Source organism: Dasypus novemcinctus, chromosome 5, assembly GCF_030445035.2.
Source record: "Dasypus novemcinctus isolate mDasNov1 chromosome 5, mDasNov1.1.hap2, whole genome shotgun sequence".
Lineage (NCBI taxonomy): Eukaryota > Metazoa > Chordata > Mammalia > Cingulata > Dasypodidae > Dasypus > Dasypus novemcinctus.
This window is the reverse complement of record NC_080677.1, coordinates 166,386,056-166,408,565: the sequence shown is the minus strand read 5'-3', so window position 1 is coordinate 166,408,565 and position 22,510 is coordinate 166,386,056. Positions and strand designations below refer to the sequence as shown.

General features: G+C 41.2%; 1 protein-coding gene across 5 annotated transcripts in view; it reads left to right on the top strand.

The window, feature by feature from the left end:
* Positions 1–22,510, top strand: part of STAM (signal transducing adaptor molecule) — a 91,861-nt gene that overhangs the window by 11,987 nt on the left and 57,364 nt on the right. For 4 of the 5 annotated variants that reach the window (XM_058297902.1, XM_004465071.5, XM_071215505.1 and 1 more), the window contains exon 2: positions 5,958–6,042. In XM_058297902.1, coding sequence (XP_058153885.1) covers positions 5,958–6,042 — 85 coding nt within the window. Of the gene's footprint in view, positions 1–5,957; positions 6,043–22,510 lie in introns of those variants that run through there. The other variant, XM_004465072.5, reaches the window with a different exon arrangement.

Sequence of the window (22,510 nt, the reverse complement as noted above, 5' to 3'; positions counted from 1 at the left end):
AAGGTTTACGATTGTACATTTTATAATTGTGTAGTCCATGGTTTACCTTAAAGTTCGCTATATATGTTATACATTCCCATGGATTTTAAAAATATATTCTAGTAACATATAGAACATTACTCTCACCCTACAGAAAAGGATTATAAGAGGATTCTATGAACAGCTTTACACCAGCAAATTAGGTAACCTAGACAAAATGGACGGATTCCTATAAACACACAAAACCTACACTGACCCGAGAAGAAATAGAAGATCTCAACAAACCATAACTAGGAAAGAGACTGAATTGGTAACCAAAAACCTCCTGACAAAGAAAAGCCCAAGACCAGGTGGCTTCACAGGGGAATTTTACCAAACATTTCAAGAAGAGTTAGCACTAGGGTGCTGGCCCTGGGAGGCGAGGGAGAGGATCCAGCTGCTGAAGCTGCAGCTCCAAGGCTGCGAGAATGAGGAGTTTGGGGGCCGCCCTCACCCCCTCCTCTTCGGTGGCATTAGACTGAGCGCCGACAGTGATAGTCATTAAAAGATGTCAGCAAACTGTTCCTGAGGATCTGTTCACCAGCTCTGTTATGAATTAATGGCAAGGTGAGTGATAAACCAGACTTGTCCGAAGTGGAGATGTTCGACAGGTCAAAACTGAAGAAAACTAATCCTGGAGAAAAACAGACTCTCCTCTCGAAGGTTCTTATCCAGCGGGAGAAAGAATGTGTATTATGAAATGGGGATCTCCTCAAAGAGCACATTTCAGTCTTACCTGGCTGTCTTGGTTATGGGCTTGTTAATTGTAAACTTCTGTATTTGTAGGGCTTTTAGGCATTTTCTTATGTCTTCTCACTCATACTCCCTGGTTAAGAAGTCAGGGCTAGAGAATGTGCCATTACCTTTGTTTTAAAAACTTCCCATTGAAGTGTAAATTCCAGATAGCCAGTGCAGTCAACAATCTCACCGTTGATGACGTTTATGTATGTCATCCTTGCACTTCCTGTAGGATAATCCACTTTTGACCTTCTCCGATGGGTACTGCCATTGTTCCCTAATAATCAGGAAGTTGCATGCTTTTGTGGTTTGTCACAGTTTATTGCCATTTCTAATATAAAAATAAAATACTAAATATATCATTAAAAAAAAAAAAAAGAATTAGCACCCATCGTGCTCAAATGCTTCCAAAAAGTTGAAGAGGAGGGAATACTCATGAGGCCAACATCACCTTCATACCAAAGCCAGCTAATGATAACATACAGAAGTGAACTGATTTTTATTGTTTGTATGGTCTTTTTCTCTTCGTCTGTCTAGCTAAAGGTTTGTCAATTTTATTGATCTTTTCAAAGAACCAACTTTTGATTTTGTTAATTGTCTATTGTTTTTTTTTCTCTATTTCATTTTTCTCTGCCCTAATCTTTATTTCCATCCTTCTTCTTGCTTTAGATTTTGTTTTTTCTTCTTTTTCTAGTTCCTCCAGTTTTGAGGTTAGATTTTAAATTTGAAACTTCTTTTTTAATGTAATCATTTAGTGCTCTCTCTACATTTCTCTCAGTACTGCTTTTGCTGTGTCCTGTAAATTTTGATATGTTGTGTCTTTATATTTTAATTCACCTCATGGTTTTCCTAGTTTCCCTTTTAACCCATTGGTTGTTTTAAGAATATGTTTTAAAATTTTCACGTATTTGTGAGTTCTCCATTTCTCCATCTGTTACTGATTTCTAGCTTCATTCCATTCTGGTTAGAGAAGATCCATTGTATGATTTCAGTATTTTTGAATTAACTGAAATTTGTTTTGTGACCTAAGCTATCATCTGTCCTGGAGAGAGAAGAATGTGTATTTTATTTCTCTTAGAAATAAGAATATAGAAGCATTCTATATAAGTCTAGTAGTTGTCTTAGGGCATCATTCAAGTGTTCATTTCCTTATTGATCTTTCGTCTAGATGGTCTATCCATTATTGAAAGTGGTACATTAAAGTATACTATTAATGTAGAACCATCTGTTGCTTACTTCAACTCTGTCAATATTTGTTTCATATACTTTGGGGCTCTGTAATTATTTATGATTGTTATATCTTCTTGTTGAATTGACCCCTTTATCAGTGTATTTTTACCTGATATTTGTTTAGTTACCCCAGCTCTATTTTGACTACTACTTGAATGTGTGTGTGTGTATATGTATATATATATATATATATACTTTCTCCCCATCCTTCACTTTAAGCCAACTTATGTCTTTGAATTTAAGATGAGTCCTTGTAAACAGCATATAGTTGGAGCATGGTTTTTCATCCATCCTGTCAGTCTCTTGTGTTTTGACCAGAGAGTTTAATCTGTTTACATTTAAAGTAATTGCTGATTGTTCAGTACTTTTTCCTGCCATTTTGCTGTTTAGTTTTTGTAAGTTATGTATATATATTTTTGTCCCTCAAATCTTCTGTTAATGCTTACTTTCATATTTATTTGATTTTTTTGCATTGTACCATATTGAGCCCCTGTCATTTCTTTCTGGATATTTTTCTATATATTTACTTTGTGGATACCATGGGGTTAAAATTTAATGTCCTACATATATAAAACTCACATTTGATTAGATGCCAGTTTGAGTTAAATAATATACGCATACACTGTTCCTATGCTTCTTTTTCCTCTACCTTTGTATGTTGTACAAATTATATCTTTCTACATTGTATATCCAAAACCATAGATTTCTCATTGCCCTTTAGGAAACTGCGTTTTAGTACCTGTAGAAAGTAAAAGGGGAGTTACATATTATAAACCCCATACATTAGTTTTGGGATTTATAATTACCCCTGTGGTTTTCCTCACCAGACATCTTTATTTCTGTATGCTGCTTTGAGCCTCTGTCTCGCGCCCTTTCCTTTCCGCCTGAAGAACTAACTCCCTTTAGCATTGCTTGTGGGGCAGGCCTGTGGCGATGCACTCCCTCAGCTTTTGTTTTTCTGGAAATGTCTTCATCTGTCCCCTCATTTTGCAATACAGTCTGGCTGGATGTAAGTTTTTGGTTGGTGTATTAGTCAGCCAAAGGGGTGCTGATGCAAAAAACCAGAAATTGGTTGGCTTTTATAAAGGGTATTTATTTGGGATAGAAGCTTACAGTTACCAGGGCATAAAGTACAAGTTACTTCCCTCTCCAAAGCCTGTTGCCTCGTTTTGGAGCAAGATGGTTCAGGCTTCCTGGGTTCCTCTCTTCCGGGGTTCATTTCTCTTTGGGCTCAGTGCCTCTGTTTTCTTCACAAGGTCGGCTGTAGACTATCAGGCAAATGGCTCTCTCTCTCCCCAGGGCTCACTTCTCTCCTGGCTCCAGCTCAAAATTCCAACCTCCCTTCTCTGTAGTGTGGTTTCTCTGTGAGTCCCTGCCCCCTTGGTGGGCAGGGACTTGACGTCCCACTGACATGGCCCAATCAAAGCCTTAATTATTCAAAAATTTTTTTTATTTCTCCCCCCCCCCGCCCCGTTCTCTGCTCTCTCTGTCCATTTGCTGTGTGTTCTGTGTCCGCTTGCATTCTTGTCAGCTGCCCCTGGAATCTGTGTCTCTTTTTGTTGTGTCATCTTGCCATGTCAGCACTCTGTGTGTGTGGCGCCACTCCTGGGCAGGCTGCGCTTTTTTCATGTAGGTGGCTCTCTTTGCAGGGGCGCGCTCCTTGCGCGTGGGGCTCCCCTATATGGGGGACACCCCTGCATGGCACTGCACTCCTTGTGCACATCAGCACTATGCGTGGGCTCACCACATGGGTCAGGAGACCCTGGGTTTGAACCCTGGACCTCCCACATGGCAGGCAGACGTTCTATCAGTTGAGCCAAATCCACTTAATCATTATTTAATCAAGTAGAAGTGAAACCTCTGAATCCAATATAATCTAATATGCCCAGAGGAACAGACCAGTTTACAAACATAAACTAATATCTATTTCTGGAATTCATAAATAATGCCTAACTTCTACAGTTGATCTTTGTTTTCTCTCAGCATTTAAGTATTTCAGCCCACTGCCTTCTTGTCTCCATGGTTCCTGATAGGAATCTAGCTAAATCGAATTGCTTCTCCTTGTTACCTAACACATTGCTTTTCTCTTGAAGCTCTCAGAACTCTATCCTTGTCCTTTGCACTTGACAGTTTAACCAAAATGTGGTGGGGCTTATTTTCTTAAAGATTAAGTTTGTTCTCTGGGCTCTGCCATGTGCCTATTTACATCTTTTATTAAGTTTGGGAAGTTTTTTGTCATTTCTTTGAAACTTCCTTCTGCCTCTCTTATTTTTACTCCTTCTGGTACACCCAGAGTACATATATTGTTAAGCTTGAGGGTGTCCCATAGGCCTCTTGGACTGTTTTCATGTTTTGTAATTGTTTTTTCTTTCGCTCCTCAGCTTGACTCAATTAATCGTATTGTCTTTGAATTCAGTGATTGTTCTTTTTGCCAGCTCTAATCCACTCTTGAAACCCTCCTGGGAATTTTTCATTTCAGCTATTGTGGTCTCTAATTCCAGTAGTTCTAGTTGGTTTCTTTTAAAAATTTCTTTCTCCTTTTTGAGATTCTGACATTGTTCATTCATTGTTTTCTTGATATACTTGTTCTTTATCTTTTCCTTTGTCACGCCTGAGCATTCTAATCATTTTTTTAATGTCCAGTTTGTCCATAGTCTGGCCTTCTTTGTTGGTGTTTTCTGGATATCTATCCTTTTTCTGTGGATAGACTGTCATTTCCTGTTTTTGTTTTTTTTGTCTTGTAATTTTCTGTTGCACACTGTACATTTTAATATTTTAAAATGTTAGCTCTGAGATTTATCCCCTGAGAGGTGTTTCTTGAGTGTGTGACCAGCTTGTGATATGACAGGTATTTCCTTGAGTGTCAGGAACTAAAAAACCAGCCAGCCTTAGGGAAAACCCTTTCACCATCCTTGCAGTTTTGCTTTGCGTTGGCTGCTGCTCCTCTTTAGAACTCAGCCCCCTGTCAGGAATCCTGGTCGCCAAGGCGAATGCCGAGTGCACGGTTCTCCGGTCTTTACTGGGCTTGGGCTTGCTCTTGGCCTTAGGAGTCCCCTTTTTTCATGAATTTGAATGTCTCTCTATACCACAGAAAACAGACCTTCTCCCACTCTGGGTGTCCTCTACAGGAAGTAAGGCAGATGAGCCCTTGCCCCAGGCCACCCGACACCCTTGTCTCTCACTCTGCTTTTGCCTGGAGGGTAGGTTCTGAGAGGGGGGCATGGAGAGGAGTTTCCCCTGCCTGTCATTCTCAGCTGGAGAATCCCCCACAGACGGAGTACCTGGTCAGCTCCAGATGCCCTGGGGAGATGAGGAAGGGGCCAGGAAGGGCACAGGGATTTCCTCCTCGGCTCCCTAAAACTGAGCTTTCTTGACTTGGTACATACCCGGCAAACACAGCCCCTAGCTGGCCTCCGCAGCTCTGAGGAAGCTGACGTCTCCTGCGCACCCTTTGTCCAGGGCGGGTTGGAATAGTGGCTGCCCGCGAACCGGACCGCGATCTGAAGGAGCTAGTGAGAAGCAGTGGTCAGCCATCAGCCCACGCCACGCCCCCCCCCCCCCCCAGTCTGACAGAACCCCAGACTGGGGCACGGGCAGCGGCCGGCCAGGGTGCAGTTCAGCTCTGTTTACCGCAGCTCACCGGCTTTTCCCCCTGCTCCTCCTGGGATGCCGCACCGTGTACTCTGGACTCACGAGTTTCAAAATAGTTGATCCAGGCAGTTCCTGCCTGTTGAATTCTTGTTCTGGTCAAGGGACTGATTCCTGGAGCTTCCTGTTCCACAAGCTTCCCTTACTCTGCCCTCCTTGCCTTTTTAAAAGATGAACCTGAACTTGTCATAACCAGACTGCTGGCTCCTTTTCTGATTTGTTGTAGGCAACTGGTGATGCAATAGTTTGGAAATTTGAGTGTGCGTGTACCTTTTAGAGATTTGTTTTATAACATTTCTGCAATTTCTCTTTGTAATTTGCAGAGAAAGCAACCAGTGAGATGAATACAGCTGAGGACTGGAGCCTCATCTTGGATATTTGTGATAAAGTTGGTCAGTCTCGTACTGGGTAAGTACTGCAAACTTTCAGAGGATTTTTATTCTACCTTTTTATAAATCTGAAAAAAACATGGGGTAGAAGTTAAAGCGTATTACTTTACAGTCTAGTATAAAAAGGCAGTGTTTTTGCTAGAAACATTTGAAAAATCACCCCTTTTAGGATACTCCTTACAACCAGTTAGGGTAACACAACTCTGGGTAAAATGTTCTTCCTATAATTAGTCATCCTTGTCCATGTTTACCTTCTGAAATCTGACTTTCTCCAGTGATTTTTAGAGTCGTCAGTGATGTCACGGTTGTTTCTAAGCTCTTTCTTTGTCTCACTGGCAGTATTCTTCCCGGGCTTAGTGACAGTTGAGGGAAACAAGTGAGGGGAGCTGTCTTAAACATTTTGGCCTGGGTGCCCAGGCTTTCTGGCTGTGCAGCAGGTGGGGTAACGATCTCCCTAACTCCGGGCCGATGATGTCCAGTTCTCAGCAGCCTCATTCACCCCATCGTGCCCCACAAACATCGTTGCTCTCTTTGTGCACTTCTATGTGAGGAAGGTTGGGGAGCACTGCTGCATTGCACTTGATTCTTCAGGTGCAGTCTCAGCCCTTTTGTGGCTCCCTATTTGGTTCATCTTCCTGCTCCCCAAAATTGAGGTATTCTTCTGACTTTTCCTTACTCCTGTGGGTGTGTGAGGGATTTGAAGCTGTATGTACCCCAGAAAAACATGTTCTTAAATCTGATCCATTCCTTGGTTTGAGTAGGATCTTTTGATGAGGCTACTGCAGTTAAGATGTGTCCACCTCATTCAGGATGGGTCTCGATCTTATTACTGGAGTCCTTTAAAAGAGAATGAAATTCTGACAGAGCGAGAGAAAGCTAAGTAGCTGAAGTCAGCGAAACCTGGAGGAGAAAGCAGAGATCGGCAGATGCCGTCATGGGCCTTGCTGTGTGCGCTGGAGCCGGAGTTGCCAGCAGCTTTGGGCTTCTCTGGCTTGGCGTCTTGTAGCCAGCCCTAGAACGCTGGTCTGTGGGAAGAACACATCGCCTTGAAGACGCCTTGATTTGGACATTTTCCTGGCCTTAAAACCATGAGCAAATAAAGTTCCATTGTTTAAGCTGGACCATTTCCTAGTATTTGCTTAAGCAGCCTAGGAAATGAAAACAGGGTGACACCTACGTCTTCAGCTCTGATTCTCCTTACCCAAACTCTAGTCCTGGGGACACAGCATCCTTCCTGAATATCATATGATATAAACTGTGATCTTACCACGTAGAAACCTGCCTCTTCTTGTCTTAAACCTACTTTCCCTCCTTTGTCAAACCCTGTTTCTGTGAATGACAAGATTATTCTGTCATTTGTACTAAATGCCCTCCACACTGATTTTGTTTCTAAATCCATTCAGTTTGGGCTCACAATATCTCTGAAAAAGTGGATGTAATAAAGTCTTCTTAGTTATGTCCTTGAGTGAGTGCCAGACCAGGGAGGGGCCTCTCCGTCCCTTCATTCATGTTTTTTTTTGGACCCTGATGGCTTCCGCCTGCCAGGTCTTGGGAGACTCTCCCCTGTTCGACCCCACCCTCTTGTCATTTAGGTCGGTCAGCCTTGCTCCCTCTGACCTGTGAACTCTCTCATTCTGTTAACCTGTGGGTAGCTGCTGTGCCACAGAGCCATTCTTTCTCTCCGTTTCTGCTGGCCCCACTCAGACATTCCTGGCCATCCTAGTCTCTTTTGTCTGGTTCTCCTCAAATCCAGTTGCCGGAGGACAGCTTCTCTGCCTTCTGCATTGAGCCAGCCTAAATTCCCTAGTCCTCAGAGTCAGTTACTTCCCTCTCAAGTACCATTCTTTCCAGTTCAAGGATTTAAGTTGCCAGTGTCTTCCCGTCTTAACTTAATGCCTTGGTCCATTCAGTTCTTTCTCTGTTTCTTCCCTGTGTTTATTCCCCTTCCAGAGCCAATTGAGATAGTGCTCGTCCCACAAAGCCTTTGCTCAGCTCCTTGGCGTGGTTCTCTGACTCCTCAAAGGGCTCCCCTGCACCAGCCTTAGCCCTGGGCTGCCATGCAGTGCAGTCATTTCTGTCGGCTGGACTTGTGAAGGGCCCACAGGCTTGTGCTCTACCAGGAAGGGAAGCACACGGCCCAGCAGTCGGGAGCATGACTTGGGATCAGAAGGCCTGACCCCATCTGCTCTGGGTTCCCACTCTCTGGGTCCCGTCAGTGGGTGACTACCTCTCTGGCCCTTAGTTTACTGGTAGCCGCACGAGAATAAGAAGACCTACTTCAGAGTGGGCCGAGTGAGTGCGAGGTGAGTTACTAGGCTGCAGGGCTTAGAGCCGCACCCAGGCCCTGGCTGAACGTCAGTGGGGGCAGCTCTGCTGCCTCTGATTGGGGTCTTTCCTGAGTCTGGCTTTGAGGATAGGATATCGACCTAGGAACATTCTTGTGTGTTTTGGAGATAGAACTTTTATCTAGCATCCCAGATGCAGATCCCTTCTCCTTTTCACTCTGTTGGTTTTCTTTTTATCTTTATTTTGGCATTTTTCATTTGTAGATAACTCTTTTTTTAAAACTTTGCTTGAAATGAAAAGGCAAGTTCCCTTTTATTATTAGGAATATCCCTTTTTTTTCTAGTTAAAAAATAAATTTGAAATCCTTTTGAATTTCTGTATGATGTATAATGAAAGTGTAGAGATCGATTTGTTTTTCTTTGTATTTAAATTATTATACCAGAAACATTCATTATTCTTTTTCCTTTTTTGTTTTATTGTTCCTTCACATATTACAAATTTATTTATTAATTTGTATCTTTAATTTTTTTCCATTGTTTTTTAATCCAGTGTCAACAGGTTTAGATATATGCTTATTTTTAATTTTTAAAATTTACTTTTATAAAACATGCCTTATCAGTACATTCCTTACTGTCTGAGTTATCCTTCAGGTATGTTAATTGACATTATACTAAATCTATGAATTTACTTAGGAAGTACTTTCAACTTTATTAAATTAATTAAGAAATTAGGAGCAGTCATCTTCCTCCATCAAAAGAATATTAAAAATACTCTATCACCACAGTGTTATAGAGACAAATATTATGTCAGTATTATATATTAAAACATTTTCTTTGACCTAAAAGCTCATTTCTTCCCTTATTTTAAAGGAAGTTAAAGCACTGTCAGGATGCCTACAGTTGTGAGCCTGACAGAAGCTGACGCCTTGGTTGCAGGGTCAGGCCAGCGTGCTAAGGGGGCACCGTTGAGCTTCTGTCGAGGCAGGCAGTGCACTGAGGGGTGCTTAAGTGGAGTGGCTAGTACTGCACTTAAAAACCCTTCATCGTTCTCCAGGTAGTTTGATAGTTAGGAGATCTAGTTTATGTTACCTAGGAATGTAGGTAGGTAGGTAGACAGACATGTTTGGATATGAGTTGCTGATGGCAGGATAAGAGTACTGAACAGGTGTGCTATTAATGGATAGCTGATGTGCTTTGGGGATGACTAAGAGGGGACAGGGATGTGGGTTTTTCCAGGACAAGGTCAGGTAGGATAGGTCGAAGTAGAGAAGTTGGTGGGTTCAAATACAATTCATGAGGTGCTTTGTATACTAAGCAGCTGTCTAAGTTAAAAGAAAAAATTGCTGTTGGTTGATGTAACTCTGAAGTTTTATAATGTTTAGAGAGATCTGTTTATAAGGGCAGACTGAGGTATGGTGGAGGGAATTGTAGGAAAAGCATTTCACTTTGAGAGAGATGTTTATTTTCAAAATGCCTTCTGACCTGTAACATATTGTTAAATTATTTTAGTTATAAATGAAAGCAATTAAAAATTTTAAACCTCTATTCCCTAAGGAAATAATTTATTTTAAGAGTCATCTGTTTTAGTGTAGTAATTTGGAAAATATTCTCAAGTTTTAAGTGAAAAAAAAAAAAAAAAAGAGCCATTATTGTGAAATTTTGTTTAGTCAGAGCTGGGATCCAGAAATAGGCTCCCAGGGCTGCTTTGAAACACCCTCCTTAATTCTTCCTCCTTTGAAAAACCCTATTTCCTCTTCTTTAAATCATAAATGTATATATGTGTATATTTATGTTTGTTAATGAAACACATGCTTGTATAAAATACGTATTTCTGTTTTCAAAATAGGTAACATTTCATATGGCTCAAAATTTAATGAAAAACAGTAAAAATTGAGAAGTCTTTTATTCTCTTTCCCACTTCCATCCTCCTATAGGTAACCATTTTGTTTCTTTTGTATCTTTCCACTCTGTCTTCATACAAATACCAGTATCGCTCTCCCTCCCAATTCTAATATAAAAAGTAGCATATTATATATATTATTCTGCATTTGTAATTTTATCTTAATATAGCCCATTCAGTCTTAGAAGTATATTTCTTGTGGGAAGCGGCTGTGGCTCAATCGATTGGGCTCCCGTCTACAATATGGGAGGCCCTAGGTTTGCGTTCCAGGGCCTCCTTATGAAGGCAAGCTGGCTCGTGCCTACGGAGAGCCAACAGCCTGCATGCCCGTGGAGAGCTGACAGCCTGCGGAGAGCTGGCGCAGCAAGATGGCGCAACAAAGGGGGACAAGCAGACAGAGAAGAACGCGCAGTGAGTGGACACAGAGCACAGGCAGCAAGCAAGCCGCAAGGGGGGGATAAATAAAATAAATCTTTTAAAAAAAAGATATTTCTTATAATGGCCATTGGTATTGCAGTGCCAGAAAAATTGACAGATTTAGAAATTTTCTTCTAGTTTAACATCAGTCTTAACTAGTGAGATGTAGAATATTTGGCACATTTTAATAATTAGTCAATGATTTAATAAAAATTATTTAATAACTTTAAATAATTGTCTCAATCTCAAGAAACCTGGTAGATGTAGTTAGGTTATGGGCTTAAATACAAATAGCCTGAAATGTTTGAATATGCTGGACTAAGAACTTTAAAAAGTCTTCTGACATCCTTAGCTGTTCCTCTGATTTTCAGTGTGCAGCTGCAGTGTCTGAGATACTAAGATACGCCCAGCTAGTAGGTCATATGAGGGGCTCAGCAGCCTTGAGTTTCACAACCAAGAGAACTTTCACAAGGGAGGAGCAGTTTTCTTTAACGTTTTACATATTAAATTTCTGTATTTGTTTTGATTGGTTGGATTTGATTTGCTTTTATTAGCTTATGTAAAAATAGATTGTGTGAAGGGTAGGTATTGAATATCTACAATAACACACTAAGGGAAGCGGATGTGGCTCAACTGATAGAGCATTTGCCTACCGTATAGGAGGTCCAGGGTTCAAACCCAGGGCCTCCCGGTCCATGTGCAGTGCCACTGTGTGCAAGGAGTGCCCTGCCACGCAGGGTCATCCCCTGCCTAAGGGAGCCCCACGCCCAAGGAGTGTGCCCTGCAAGGAGAGCCACTCTGTGGGAAAAAAGCGCAGCCTGCCCAGGAGTGGCACTGCACACATGGATAGCTGACACAGCGATGACACAACAAAAAGAGATTCCCAGTGCCACTGAGAAGGCAAGCGGACACAGAAGAACACACAGCAAATGGACACAAGAGAGTAGACAATGGGGGGGGGGGAAATAAATTTAAAAATTTTTTTTAAATCTTAAAAAAACAAAAAACACTAAAATAAAGTTTTTGCAATTGATTTCTACATTGCTGTGTGCTATTATACATGTTGATTATACATGTTAATGATCGCTTCTTAGCTTTAGCCAAAGATATATTTATTTGTCAGAAGGTACAAAATATGCTATAACTTTTTTCTTTACTTGATTAATGGATATATTTAGGTAGTAATTCTTTGATTTATTCAAACAGAATTAGAAAGATAGAATGATAATTCTGTGAAAAATATAAAGGTAAGCCTTTGGAGGGAGTTTGTTAAAAATGCTTTCCGTTGCTCTGTGTTGTCTTGCCCTGGAATTTGAGAGAGTACTTCCTGGTTTTGTAAGAGAAGAGGAACCTCTGACCTGGATACCTTAGAGTTGGAAGGGCAGCGTCAGGTAGAGAAGTAGAGCTCCATATATATTTTGTTATGCTCATATTCTCAATATATAGGCCTTCATTTTTCAAAGTCTTTTATTTTTTAAAATTTTTCTGGGGAAATAATTGTTTACAGATCTAGCCCGTAATTTTGTGTGAGAATATATTTTTATGGTCAGTTTGCCCCGTGGCAAGTGGTATGTTATCCAATATATCGGTCTTTGGGTAAAGCAACATTTAAAAAGAGATTTATTTTTCAAGGACTTGGCTTAAACATTTGTGGGGGCTGGCAAGCTCAAAATTCATAGGGTAGGCCAGCAGGCTCGAAACTCTCAGCAGGAATCAACACTAAAGTCATTTTTCAAAGTCTTTAAGAGCTCTTTTAAATTGATTGATAGCCAGCATTTATTGATTGCTTATTATGTGCCAGGCTCTGTTTAAGTGCTTATAACACATTTTATTTTGTTATCTCAGCAGCCCTGGGTACTGTAGGTTCTCCCAATTTATTCTCAAGAACTCTGAGTCATATTTAGGATTCTTTAATTTAAACTAGGGAAACGGTTCTAATAGGCCCGAAATTAAAGGATTTTCATAAAGCACTGTCTTGTTTTCTGTGTTTCTTTTACTTTCTTAATGTGGCAGAATTACTGTAGTTTATATCATTCTTTTGGCACCATTTTTTCCTTTGACAAACACTTACTGACTACTGACGAAGTGTCCGGTTTGGGTATTCAGTGGTACATAAAGCAGACATAGCTGCTTTGCTGTCAGTGTTGCCAGTAGGCTACTGGGGAGAGAGAGAGATAAACATACGGAAACTGTGTGCTACGAGAGTGAGCAGGGGGCTCTGGTGTATAATAAGAGGGGACTGCTCCTTTAGATCTTTCAGGGAGGGACCCATGACAGGGGAGACATTTATACTGTGACTCCAAAATTGAGAAGAAGCAAAGAGCTGAACGTAGAGCAGCCTACGCAGAGGGATTCGCCTGGGCACAAACACTGCACTGTAGAGGAAACTCACGTCTCAGGTCTGGAGAGACAACTCAGTGCCTTCTGAGACCTAAGAGTGCAAAGTAGCTGGGGACAATGAGTTGCCCTAACTCAGCAGGGAGTTAGGTATTAGAGAGAGTGAAGGAGTTAGAAAAATAAAAGGCAGTGTTTGGGATGTGGGGTTTAGAGGGTGCATTAGTCAGGGGTCTACAGAGAGAATCAGCAGGGTGTGTGAGAGAAGAGATTTATTATAAGGAATAGGCTTGAACGACCTGGGGGCTAGCAAGTCCAAACTTCATAGTGCTTGCTGCAAGCTGGAAATTTGGATAAAGGCAATGTGATGTGGAAATCCTTAGACCGGATTCTGGGGAGGTTTGGCTGGCTGGAAATTCTGGCAAGAGCCAACGTTGAAGTTGAGGCAGATAGTTCTTCTGACATCTGAAACCTCAGTTTTGACTTTTATTTATTTATTTTTAGATTGCTTTTTTTATTTCTGGTTTTTTATTGTCTTTTTTTTTTAAAGATACATAGATCACAAAAAATGTTACATTAAAACATATAAGAGGTTCCCAAAAACCCCTCCCCCCACTCCTCCCACATCAACAACCTCTTTCATCATTGAGGCACATTCATTGCATTTGGTGAATACATTTTGGAGCACTGCTGCACCACATGGATAATAGTTTACACTCTCCCCAGTCCATTCAGTGGGTTATGGCAGGATATATAATGTCCAGCATCTGTCCTTGCAGTATCATTTAGGACAACTCCAAGTCCTGAAAATGCTTCCATATCATACCTCTTCTTCCTTCTCCCTCGCCTCAGCAACTACTGTAGCCACTGTCTCCATTTGAATGATACAAGTTCTTCCATTGTTAGAGTTAAAATAGTTCTATAGTAGAATACCAGTAAGTCCACTATAATCCATACTTTATTTCCTCCATCCTGTGGACCCTGGGATGATGATGTCTACTCCACCTCTAAATTGAGAGGGGGTTTAGATCGCACATGGCTGATGGATATGATTCTTCAGCTTGCAGTTGTAGGCACTCTTGGTTTCCTTATGTGGTGGTTGACCATCTTCACCTCCCTGTTAGCTGACCCGGGTAAGTCCAGCAAACTGGAGAGTAGGTGTTGCAACTCTACTGAGGCTCAGGGCCAGCTGGCCTATACCCAGTCCAGAGATTGAAGTCTCCTGAGTGTACACCAACCCCAGCGCCAACCACAGGTTCAGTAAAAGTGACAGAAGAGGCATATGTAGAAAGGTCACTTCTGAGTCCAACTTTATCACACTCAGGAGCACAAATTCCAAAGTAGGGCCCACTGACAAGGCACTGAACTCCAGAGCCATCTGCCATGACCATAGAACCTGTGTGTCTTCGTAGCCCTCAGGAGCACCAGTACCTGGGGTTGTATCTACTTTGGCTTTCTTTGGGATCCTCCTGAGACGTGTATAAGTGCGACCCCTCCAATGACCTCCCGACTCATTTTGAAGTCTCTTATAATATGAACTCATTTGTCTTTACCATTTCCCCTTTTTATTCAAGATCGTTTTATAGTTGCATCACCAGCTGGTGATTGGTAATAATCCCTTGGTGCCAGCAAGGCTCATCCCCAGGAGTCATGTCCCATGCTGGGTGGAAGGTAATGCATTTACAGTTTGGCTTAGAGAGTGGCCACATTTGAGCAACATGGAGGCTCTTAGGAGGTAACTCTTAGGCACCCTGCTGCTCTAGGTCTAGTTGAAATTTCAGGCACACAGGCTTATAAGCGTAGTCATCAGTATCAAGGGCTTATCATTGGACTATCCTCCTTCACTGGTCTTTGCCCTTGTACTTGGGGGATTGTTGCTGTTCCATTGGAGAATGTGACAGAACTCCCCTGGCTAGGAATTCAGCACTCCCTTGGTTGTCGTCTGTAATTGTAACTGCTATGAAAATATCCAATGAATATCTGAACATTTTTATATACCCTATATACATGCCCTGGAGAACTCCCCCCTAGCCATGTGTCCCCCATCAATGACACCCCACACCAGTGTTCCTCCCTTGCCATAGTTGAACCCCTCTGTGGTCTAAAACTTCTTAAAAAATGAAGCCTAATATATTGCCAAATTCAGTTAGTAGGAAAATGAAATAGTAGTGATGGATTTAAAGATTAGAAATAGAATACATTTTAATTTAGAAAAACTAAAATAAAGTAAAAAATAAAAATAAATTGAGGTATTAAAAAATGAAAAATATCATAGAACTTTGTTTTCGATATTTTTGCCTTTCATCACTGCAGTGGGTATTACCCTGTATGTACAGCGGCAAGGCAGTTTCCCCCATTCCTTCCTCAGTGCCTGCATCCCTTTTTTTTTTAATTTTTAATTTTGTCTCCAAAAAAGCTTTGGATCACAGTAAAGTCACATAAACAATATAGGGGACTCCCATACATTCAACATCAAACTCTTTTCCCCCTTCCCCAGCAATGATCTTTTTACATGTTCATGTTATATTTGCTGTAGCTGATGTACAGATATTGAAACATAGCTACCAAACATGGTTCCATTTTGGTTTATATTATGGTTTATATTTTAGACTGTACATATTTCTAAATTTTTAGTTACATGATGGTTTACATTTTTGACTATACACTTTTATAAATTTTTAGTGTAATTTAACATATCCTATATCCATCATTGCACAATCTTGTGGAACACTTCCATTGCCCCCCAGTTAGCCCCACTTCTATCTATTCTGTTCCTCTCCCTGCCCCCCAGGGCCCACAGTGACAGGCAAGCTTCACTGCTTGAAGGACCAGATTCATAGATACTTGCAACAATGCTGAGGGCTTGACACATTAGACTGTTCTCCCCCATTGGTAGCCACCAGTGCTCTCAAGAGACACCCTTCCCTCTGTTTGAAAACATCAGTCCTCCCCAGGATGTGGGTATACCTTCACACTCATAGTATGGGTTTCTCCCCAATGATATAACACACTATGACAAGATGAGCACTCACATACTCCGTAGAAGCCTGCCCTGTGCCAGATGCCCCCCATTACGCACCTTAGACAAGTAACCCTTCCTTATATTTTCTGAAGAGTTTCCTCAGCATTATAGTTTCAACCACATACCCGACAATCTCCCATGTTCACCTCCCCCCAATTCCTTGGACCATCTGACCCATCCTCCCAACCCAAGCCCCCCTCAAGCTTGCAAAGCCCCATCCAGTAGTATCCCTATGCCCCCGTCTTACCCCTTCCCTACACAACTACTTACTTCCACTTTATCATCAATTTTGCACATGTAGGCGTCTGCTCACAACCTTCCTCTCCCTCCCAATTTCCTGTAAGCCTATCATCCAGTCTCTAGCACTCTGAGATAGCTTGATTTACTTATTTCATGTCAGAGAGGTCAAGTTTTGACTTCTAAGATCTCCAACTGGTTGAATCAGGAGATTCCCCACATTGCTGAGGGCAATCTCCTTTGTTGATTGTAGATGCAGTCAACTAATTGTACATGCAGATCCCTTCAATGAAATACCTTCACATTAATGAATAGGCCATTGTTTGACCAAACAACTGGATGCCATAATCTAGCCAAGTTGACACATGAACTTAACTGTCCCAGAAGGGTTACCATTAGTACTGACAAGGTCTAGGTTGTGACTGCAGTAGACCAAAATTTGGAAGGCCAAGGTGTTGGAAAGATCACTTAGATATTAAAATCTCTGAGAATTAAGAGTGGAGGAAAGTTGGAGAGGGCCATCATGAACCAGGAACTGAGACCTTTGAGAGACGAGGGAGCATTTGAGTTGTGGATGAGCTGCAAGGAGAAGTGATATAGGCTGGCATGAGACTTAGAGCTGGGGGCTTAAGGGAAGAGGGAGGGAGACTCCCAAAGGTGACCAAGAGGACCCTTACCTCACCTGGGCTGGGGGAAGAGAAGAAGCTCCCACTTGGGAAGGCTGCGGAAGAAGTGGTATCCTCCCTGGAGATCCAGGGCTCCGTTCCAGCAGAAGGACCAAGGGGCTGCTCAGGGATGTGTCAAGGAAGACAGAGTGATGATGGGCTGTGGCTTCTATGGGTGCAAGGGGGAGGGTTGGTGGATAGGCAGAGCTGTGTCGTGATGGAAAGCATAACCTGGAGCTTTTTGTTAATTCTGATGTAAATGGGAAAAGCAGGCATCTGCTCTTAAGTGCTGCTGTGGCTGAGGCTATGGGGTACAGAAGTTTGGACATCTGAGACTTCCCCTTGACCTCTGCAGATGGGCCTTCCCAAGCTAGCGATAGCACCTGGGGCTCATGGCCCCTTGACCCCTGCACCTAAAGGGGAAGAGGCTGGGGTGTGATTGTGTTACCCTGTGCTGAGAGGCATGCCCAGTCTTTGCTGGGTTGATCTCTATGTAAGAACCATTTGTATTTCCTTTCCCATGAACTAGCTGTTCATATTCTTTAATTTCTAGGAGGTCTAGATATGTAAGAGTTTTATCTATCTGTGTTATGAATTGCATATCTTTTTTTCCATTTTTCTTTGACTTTGCTTTTGGTGTTTTGTTTTTTTAATTAGAAATTTTTCATGTTGATACTGTTTATTTATCAATATTTTCTTAAGACTTAACAGTGTTTTGAGTTGTAATTATACTGGGCTTCCCTTTTCCAAGGTTTTAATGGAATTACCTCATGTTGTATTCATCTTCATGTACATCTTGGATCTGTTAGGAATTGATTTGAAATCTCGATGTACAGTATGAGGTACGGCTCTGGTTTGCTTCTTCTCTTTTTGGCTACCCAAAATCCTAATGCCATTAAATTGACTAGTCATCTTTTCCCCTTCTGATTGGAAAGGCTACCTTTTTACAATATGCCCAGTATATATTTGGTCTGTTTTTGAATTTTTGTTTTTGTCCCATTGTTATATCTCTGTTCATGTACTGGTTCTGCTCGGTTTTAATTATTAAAGCTTTATGTTTTAAATTATTTTACATAAAATGAATTGCCCTCATTGTGTTCTTGAGTTTTTCTAGCTATTCCTGCCCTCTTCTACCATCCCCAGATAAACATTAGAATTAACTTGACTGGTTTAAAAACAAAATTGGGAAAGCGGATTTGGCTCAACTGGTAGAGCATCCGCCTACCATATGGGAGGTCCAGCATTCAAACCCAGGGCCTCCTGACCCGTGTGGAGCTGGCCCACGTGCAGTGCTGATGTGTGCAAGGAGTGCCGTGCCACGCAGGGGTGTCCCCCACATATGGGAGCCCCACGCGCAAGGAGTGCGTCCCTGCAAAGAGAGCCGCCCTGTCTGAAAAAAAGCACAGTCTGCCCAGGAGTGGCACCACACACATGGAGAGCTGACATGGCAAGATGACATACTCAAAAGAGACACAGATTGCTGGTGCCGCTGACAAGAATGCAAGCAGAAGAACACACAGCGAATGGACACAGAGAGCAGACAGTGGGGGTGGGGGGGGGGAAGGGGAGAGAAATAAATTTTAAAACTTAAAAAAAAAAATTAGAATAAAAACAAAATTGTTTCTTTTTAAATTGGAGTAGTTTTAAATTAATAAATTTGAGTTTTTATGCTATTGGGTGTTTGTGTTCAAGAATACCACATATCCATATTTTCCTCTTATAGGTCTTGTCCATTTTTTGGTAAAATTTCTTATCGGGAATTTTATCCTTTTTTGTTGCCATTATTTCAGTGGGGTTTCTCTTTAACTGGTTGATGGGAATTCTATTTTTTTTTTTAAGCTTGGCTATCTTATAACATCTTTATATTCTGAAGAGAATGATCTAATATAGAAGGAAAACTGAGATGATTATGATGAGAGAGAGGATAATAGCAGTAGCCAAGTCCTTCCTCAAACAATAGAGAGTGGGAGCCGATTCTGTCTGAATTTTCTACCTTTGTTGCCCAGGGCAGTGATTTTAATTTTAAAAATTTACAACTTTTAAAACAGCTTGTATTTTGTAGAATGGGACCTATGGAATCCTAGTAACTTCAGAGATTGTTTCACTGTTTTGCAAATTCACTGAAGCCCTGATATTTTTATGTGTTTTGCCCAAGATCTCATAATTTAGCAGAAGCAAAAGTAGAAGTCAGGTTTCTTTACTTCCAATTTGATGTGTTCCCCTCCCCCCATTTCACTGTGCTGCTTACTTAAATGCTAATATTAGCAGTTATTTAAAAGTTAAAATCCTGACATTAAGATATTCTGTTTGTATATTTAAAGTTTTAAGTGACTGCTTCCTTTGCCATTCATTATATTACACTGTGCTTTGTTTGATTTAATCATATAAGCTTGGTGCTAATATGATTTGTGAAAGTCAGAATACCATCATATTGCATTTGAGTATGCAGTAACTGTTAGCTACCTTTCTGTTAGTCCTGGGAGACTGATTCTACTTTATCAGTATGTAGAGGTGTAGTTTACTTCCTTTTTTAGTGAATTCCTTCAGGGTTATGAACTTGTTCTTTAAGTAGCCAGATAACAACATCTTCGTGTGTGTTGTGCATGTTTATCCATTGATCAGCTCATAGGAAATGCCTATTTTACAAGCTTATTATTGAGGATTATCTGGCATTGGTGTGTTCAGTGTCATACTTTATTTCATTTGTTAATGTAGATTGTGTTTTTTGTAATGTGTTTTACAAATCCAATTTGCTTTTGAATTTACCCTTAAATAAGAATTCCCTTTACTCATTTCAGTACTAATTTCTTTCATTTTTCAACATCTGTGTAATGCCTTTATACTTTTTAAAAAAGATTTTTAAATTTATTTCTCTCCCCACCCCTTAGTTGTTTATGCTCACTGTCTGCTCTCTGTGTCTGTTTGTTGTGTGCTCTTTGCGTCTGCTCATCTTCTTTTAGGAGGCACTGGGAACTGAACCCAGGACCTCCCATGTGAGAGGGAGACACCTAGTCACTTGAGACACATCTGCTCCCTGCCTGCTGGGTCTCTTGTTGTGTCTCCTCATTGCATCATCTCGCCATGCCACCTCGCTGAGAGAGCTCACTGTCTTGCTCGTCTTCTTTAGGAGGCACTGGGAACCGAACCCGGGATCTCCCATGTGGGAGGCGGGCGCCCAATTGCTTGAGCCACATCTGCTCCACACCTTTTACTTTTGAAAGGCAGTCTCTAAATTAGTTTTTATTCAGTATCAAAGGAGGGTCTTCATTATCAGCTTCTAAAAGTATTTAGTGTATTCAGCAAAGATTTGAGTGTCCATATATTTTAGCTATTATATCCTACCTAGGTACTAAGATACTAGCGCTGTGAAAGCTATGTACGTACCTACACACCCTACCATGTAGATATACGTATATGCTTGAGAGTATTTTTTTACAGCATATAAGATGAAAATGTAAAGTTTAAATCAGTCTAACATAAAAAGTAACATGACAGAAGAATGGGACATGCTCGTGCTTATGGAACTAACATTGCGAGTCCTCTGTCCCTGGCGAGGTGCTGGGAATGTTGTCAGGCTCTGGGAAGCATTGTCCTCCCCGCGTTACAGATGGGCTTGGTCAAGCTTCAGATGCTGCATGCACCTTTTCCTCTGTAGTGTGGACTTCTTTTGTCTGACAGTGGTTGCCAGCCCTGGCTATGCTGCTCCCTTGGGGAGGGTGGGTTGTTAGAGGCAGGGATCTGGTACGTGGGCCCCTGGGTAGTCTTGCCCAGCACAAGCCACGTGTGTGCCTTGCACACCCAGCAGGGCCCCTGTTGAGAACCGTACTGCTTGTGCTGGCTCTTTTCCAGTCCCACTTCATAGGCAGAGGCCATCTGTGCAAGCTCTTTCATTGGACTTTGTTGTTGTTATGTACCGTTTTCTTTTTTATTAGCAGTACTTTCAGGAATTGCTCTTTCTTTCAGGCCCTGTGAGGGCTTAATAAAGAGGTGTTATCCTCATTTTGAAAGTTGAGTGAGCTAAAAGTCATTGATTTTAGTAATAAATGCAGAAATTTGAATTTAAACTTACTGTCTTTTCAATAGTAGTAACGTTTTTAAGAGTCTAAAACCTTTTTTAAAATTTTTTAATTTTTAATTTTTTAAAAAAGATTTATTTATTTATTTAATTCCCCCCCTCCCCCGGTTGTCTGTTCTTGGTGTCTATTTGCTGCGTCTTGTTTCTTTGTCTGCTTCTGTTGTTGTCAGTGGCACGGGAAGTGTGGGCGGCGCCATTCCTGGGCAGGCTGCACTTTCTTTCGCGCTGGGCGGCTCTCCTTACAGGTGCACTCCTTGCGTGTGGGGCTCCCCTACACGGGGGACACCCTGCGTGGCAGGGCACTCCTTGCGCGCATCAGCACTGTGCATGGGCCAGCTCCACACGGATCAGGGGGGCCCGGGGTTTGAACCACGGACCTCCCATGTGGTAGATGGACGCCCTAACCACTGGGCCAAGTCCGTTTCCTTTTTTTTAAAATCACGGTTCAACCTATGGTTTTTGGTACTACAAAACTACTTTTCAAATGAAGTCTAGAGGTGGGTCATATTTGAAATGAGACTTAAAAAGATCCTGTAAAGCATAAAATGTCATAAATCTTGACTCCTTTATCCAACAATATGATTAAATATCTTTGCTTTCTTCTTGTATTTTCTCATTAATAGAAAGACTGTTTCGGGTCATTTTATATCCCCACCAGCAGTGTGTGTAGGATCTAATCTCTTCATATCTTCACCTCTTGTTATTGTCTTTTTGTTGTTTATGGCCATCTTATTGGATATGAAGTAGTGTCATGGTTTTCGCTTGCATTTCCCTAGTGAGTAATGATGTTGACCATCTTCTTATTTGCTTATTGGTTATTTGTGTATCTTCTTTGGAGAAATGTCTAGTCATATCTTTTCATTTATAATTGGGTTATTGGTCATTTATTATTGAGTTGTAAGAGTTCTTCATATCTTCTGCATATAAGTACTTTATTAGTTTTATGGTTTGTGATTACTTGCTCCCGTTTTATGGGTTGTCTTTTCACATTATTGATAGTTTCCTTTGAAGCCGAAAAGCTTTTAATTTTGATGTTCAATTTATGTTTTTTGTCTCTTGTTGTTTGTGCCTTGGGTACAGCATCTGAGAAACCATTGCCAAATTCAAAATCACAAAGATTTACATTCCTGTATTTTCTTCCAAGAGTTTTAAAATTATAGTTTTTCCACTTAGATTGTTGACTTATTTTTTGTATGTGATGTAAGGTAGGGTCCAGCTTCATTCCATTGCGTGTGGTATCCAGTTGTTCAAGCTTTATTTGTTTAAAAAAAGGCTGCTCTTTCTTCCATTAAATGTCTTGACACCTCTTCAAAATTGATTGCCCATAAATGTAATGATTTATTTCAGAACTCTCATTCTATTCCATTGATCTGTTTACTCTTATGTGAGTATCACATAGTCCTGATTACTGTAGCTTTGTAGGAAATATTAAACTCAGGAAGTGCAAGTCTTCAGTTTTCTTCTTCTTTTCAAGGTTGTTTTGGCTGTCCGAGTCCATTGCATTTCCACATGAATTTGAAGATCGGCTTGCCAATTTCTGCGGAATTCCAGG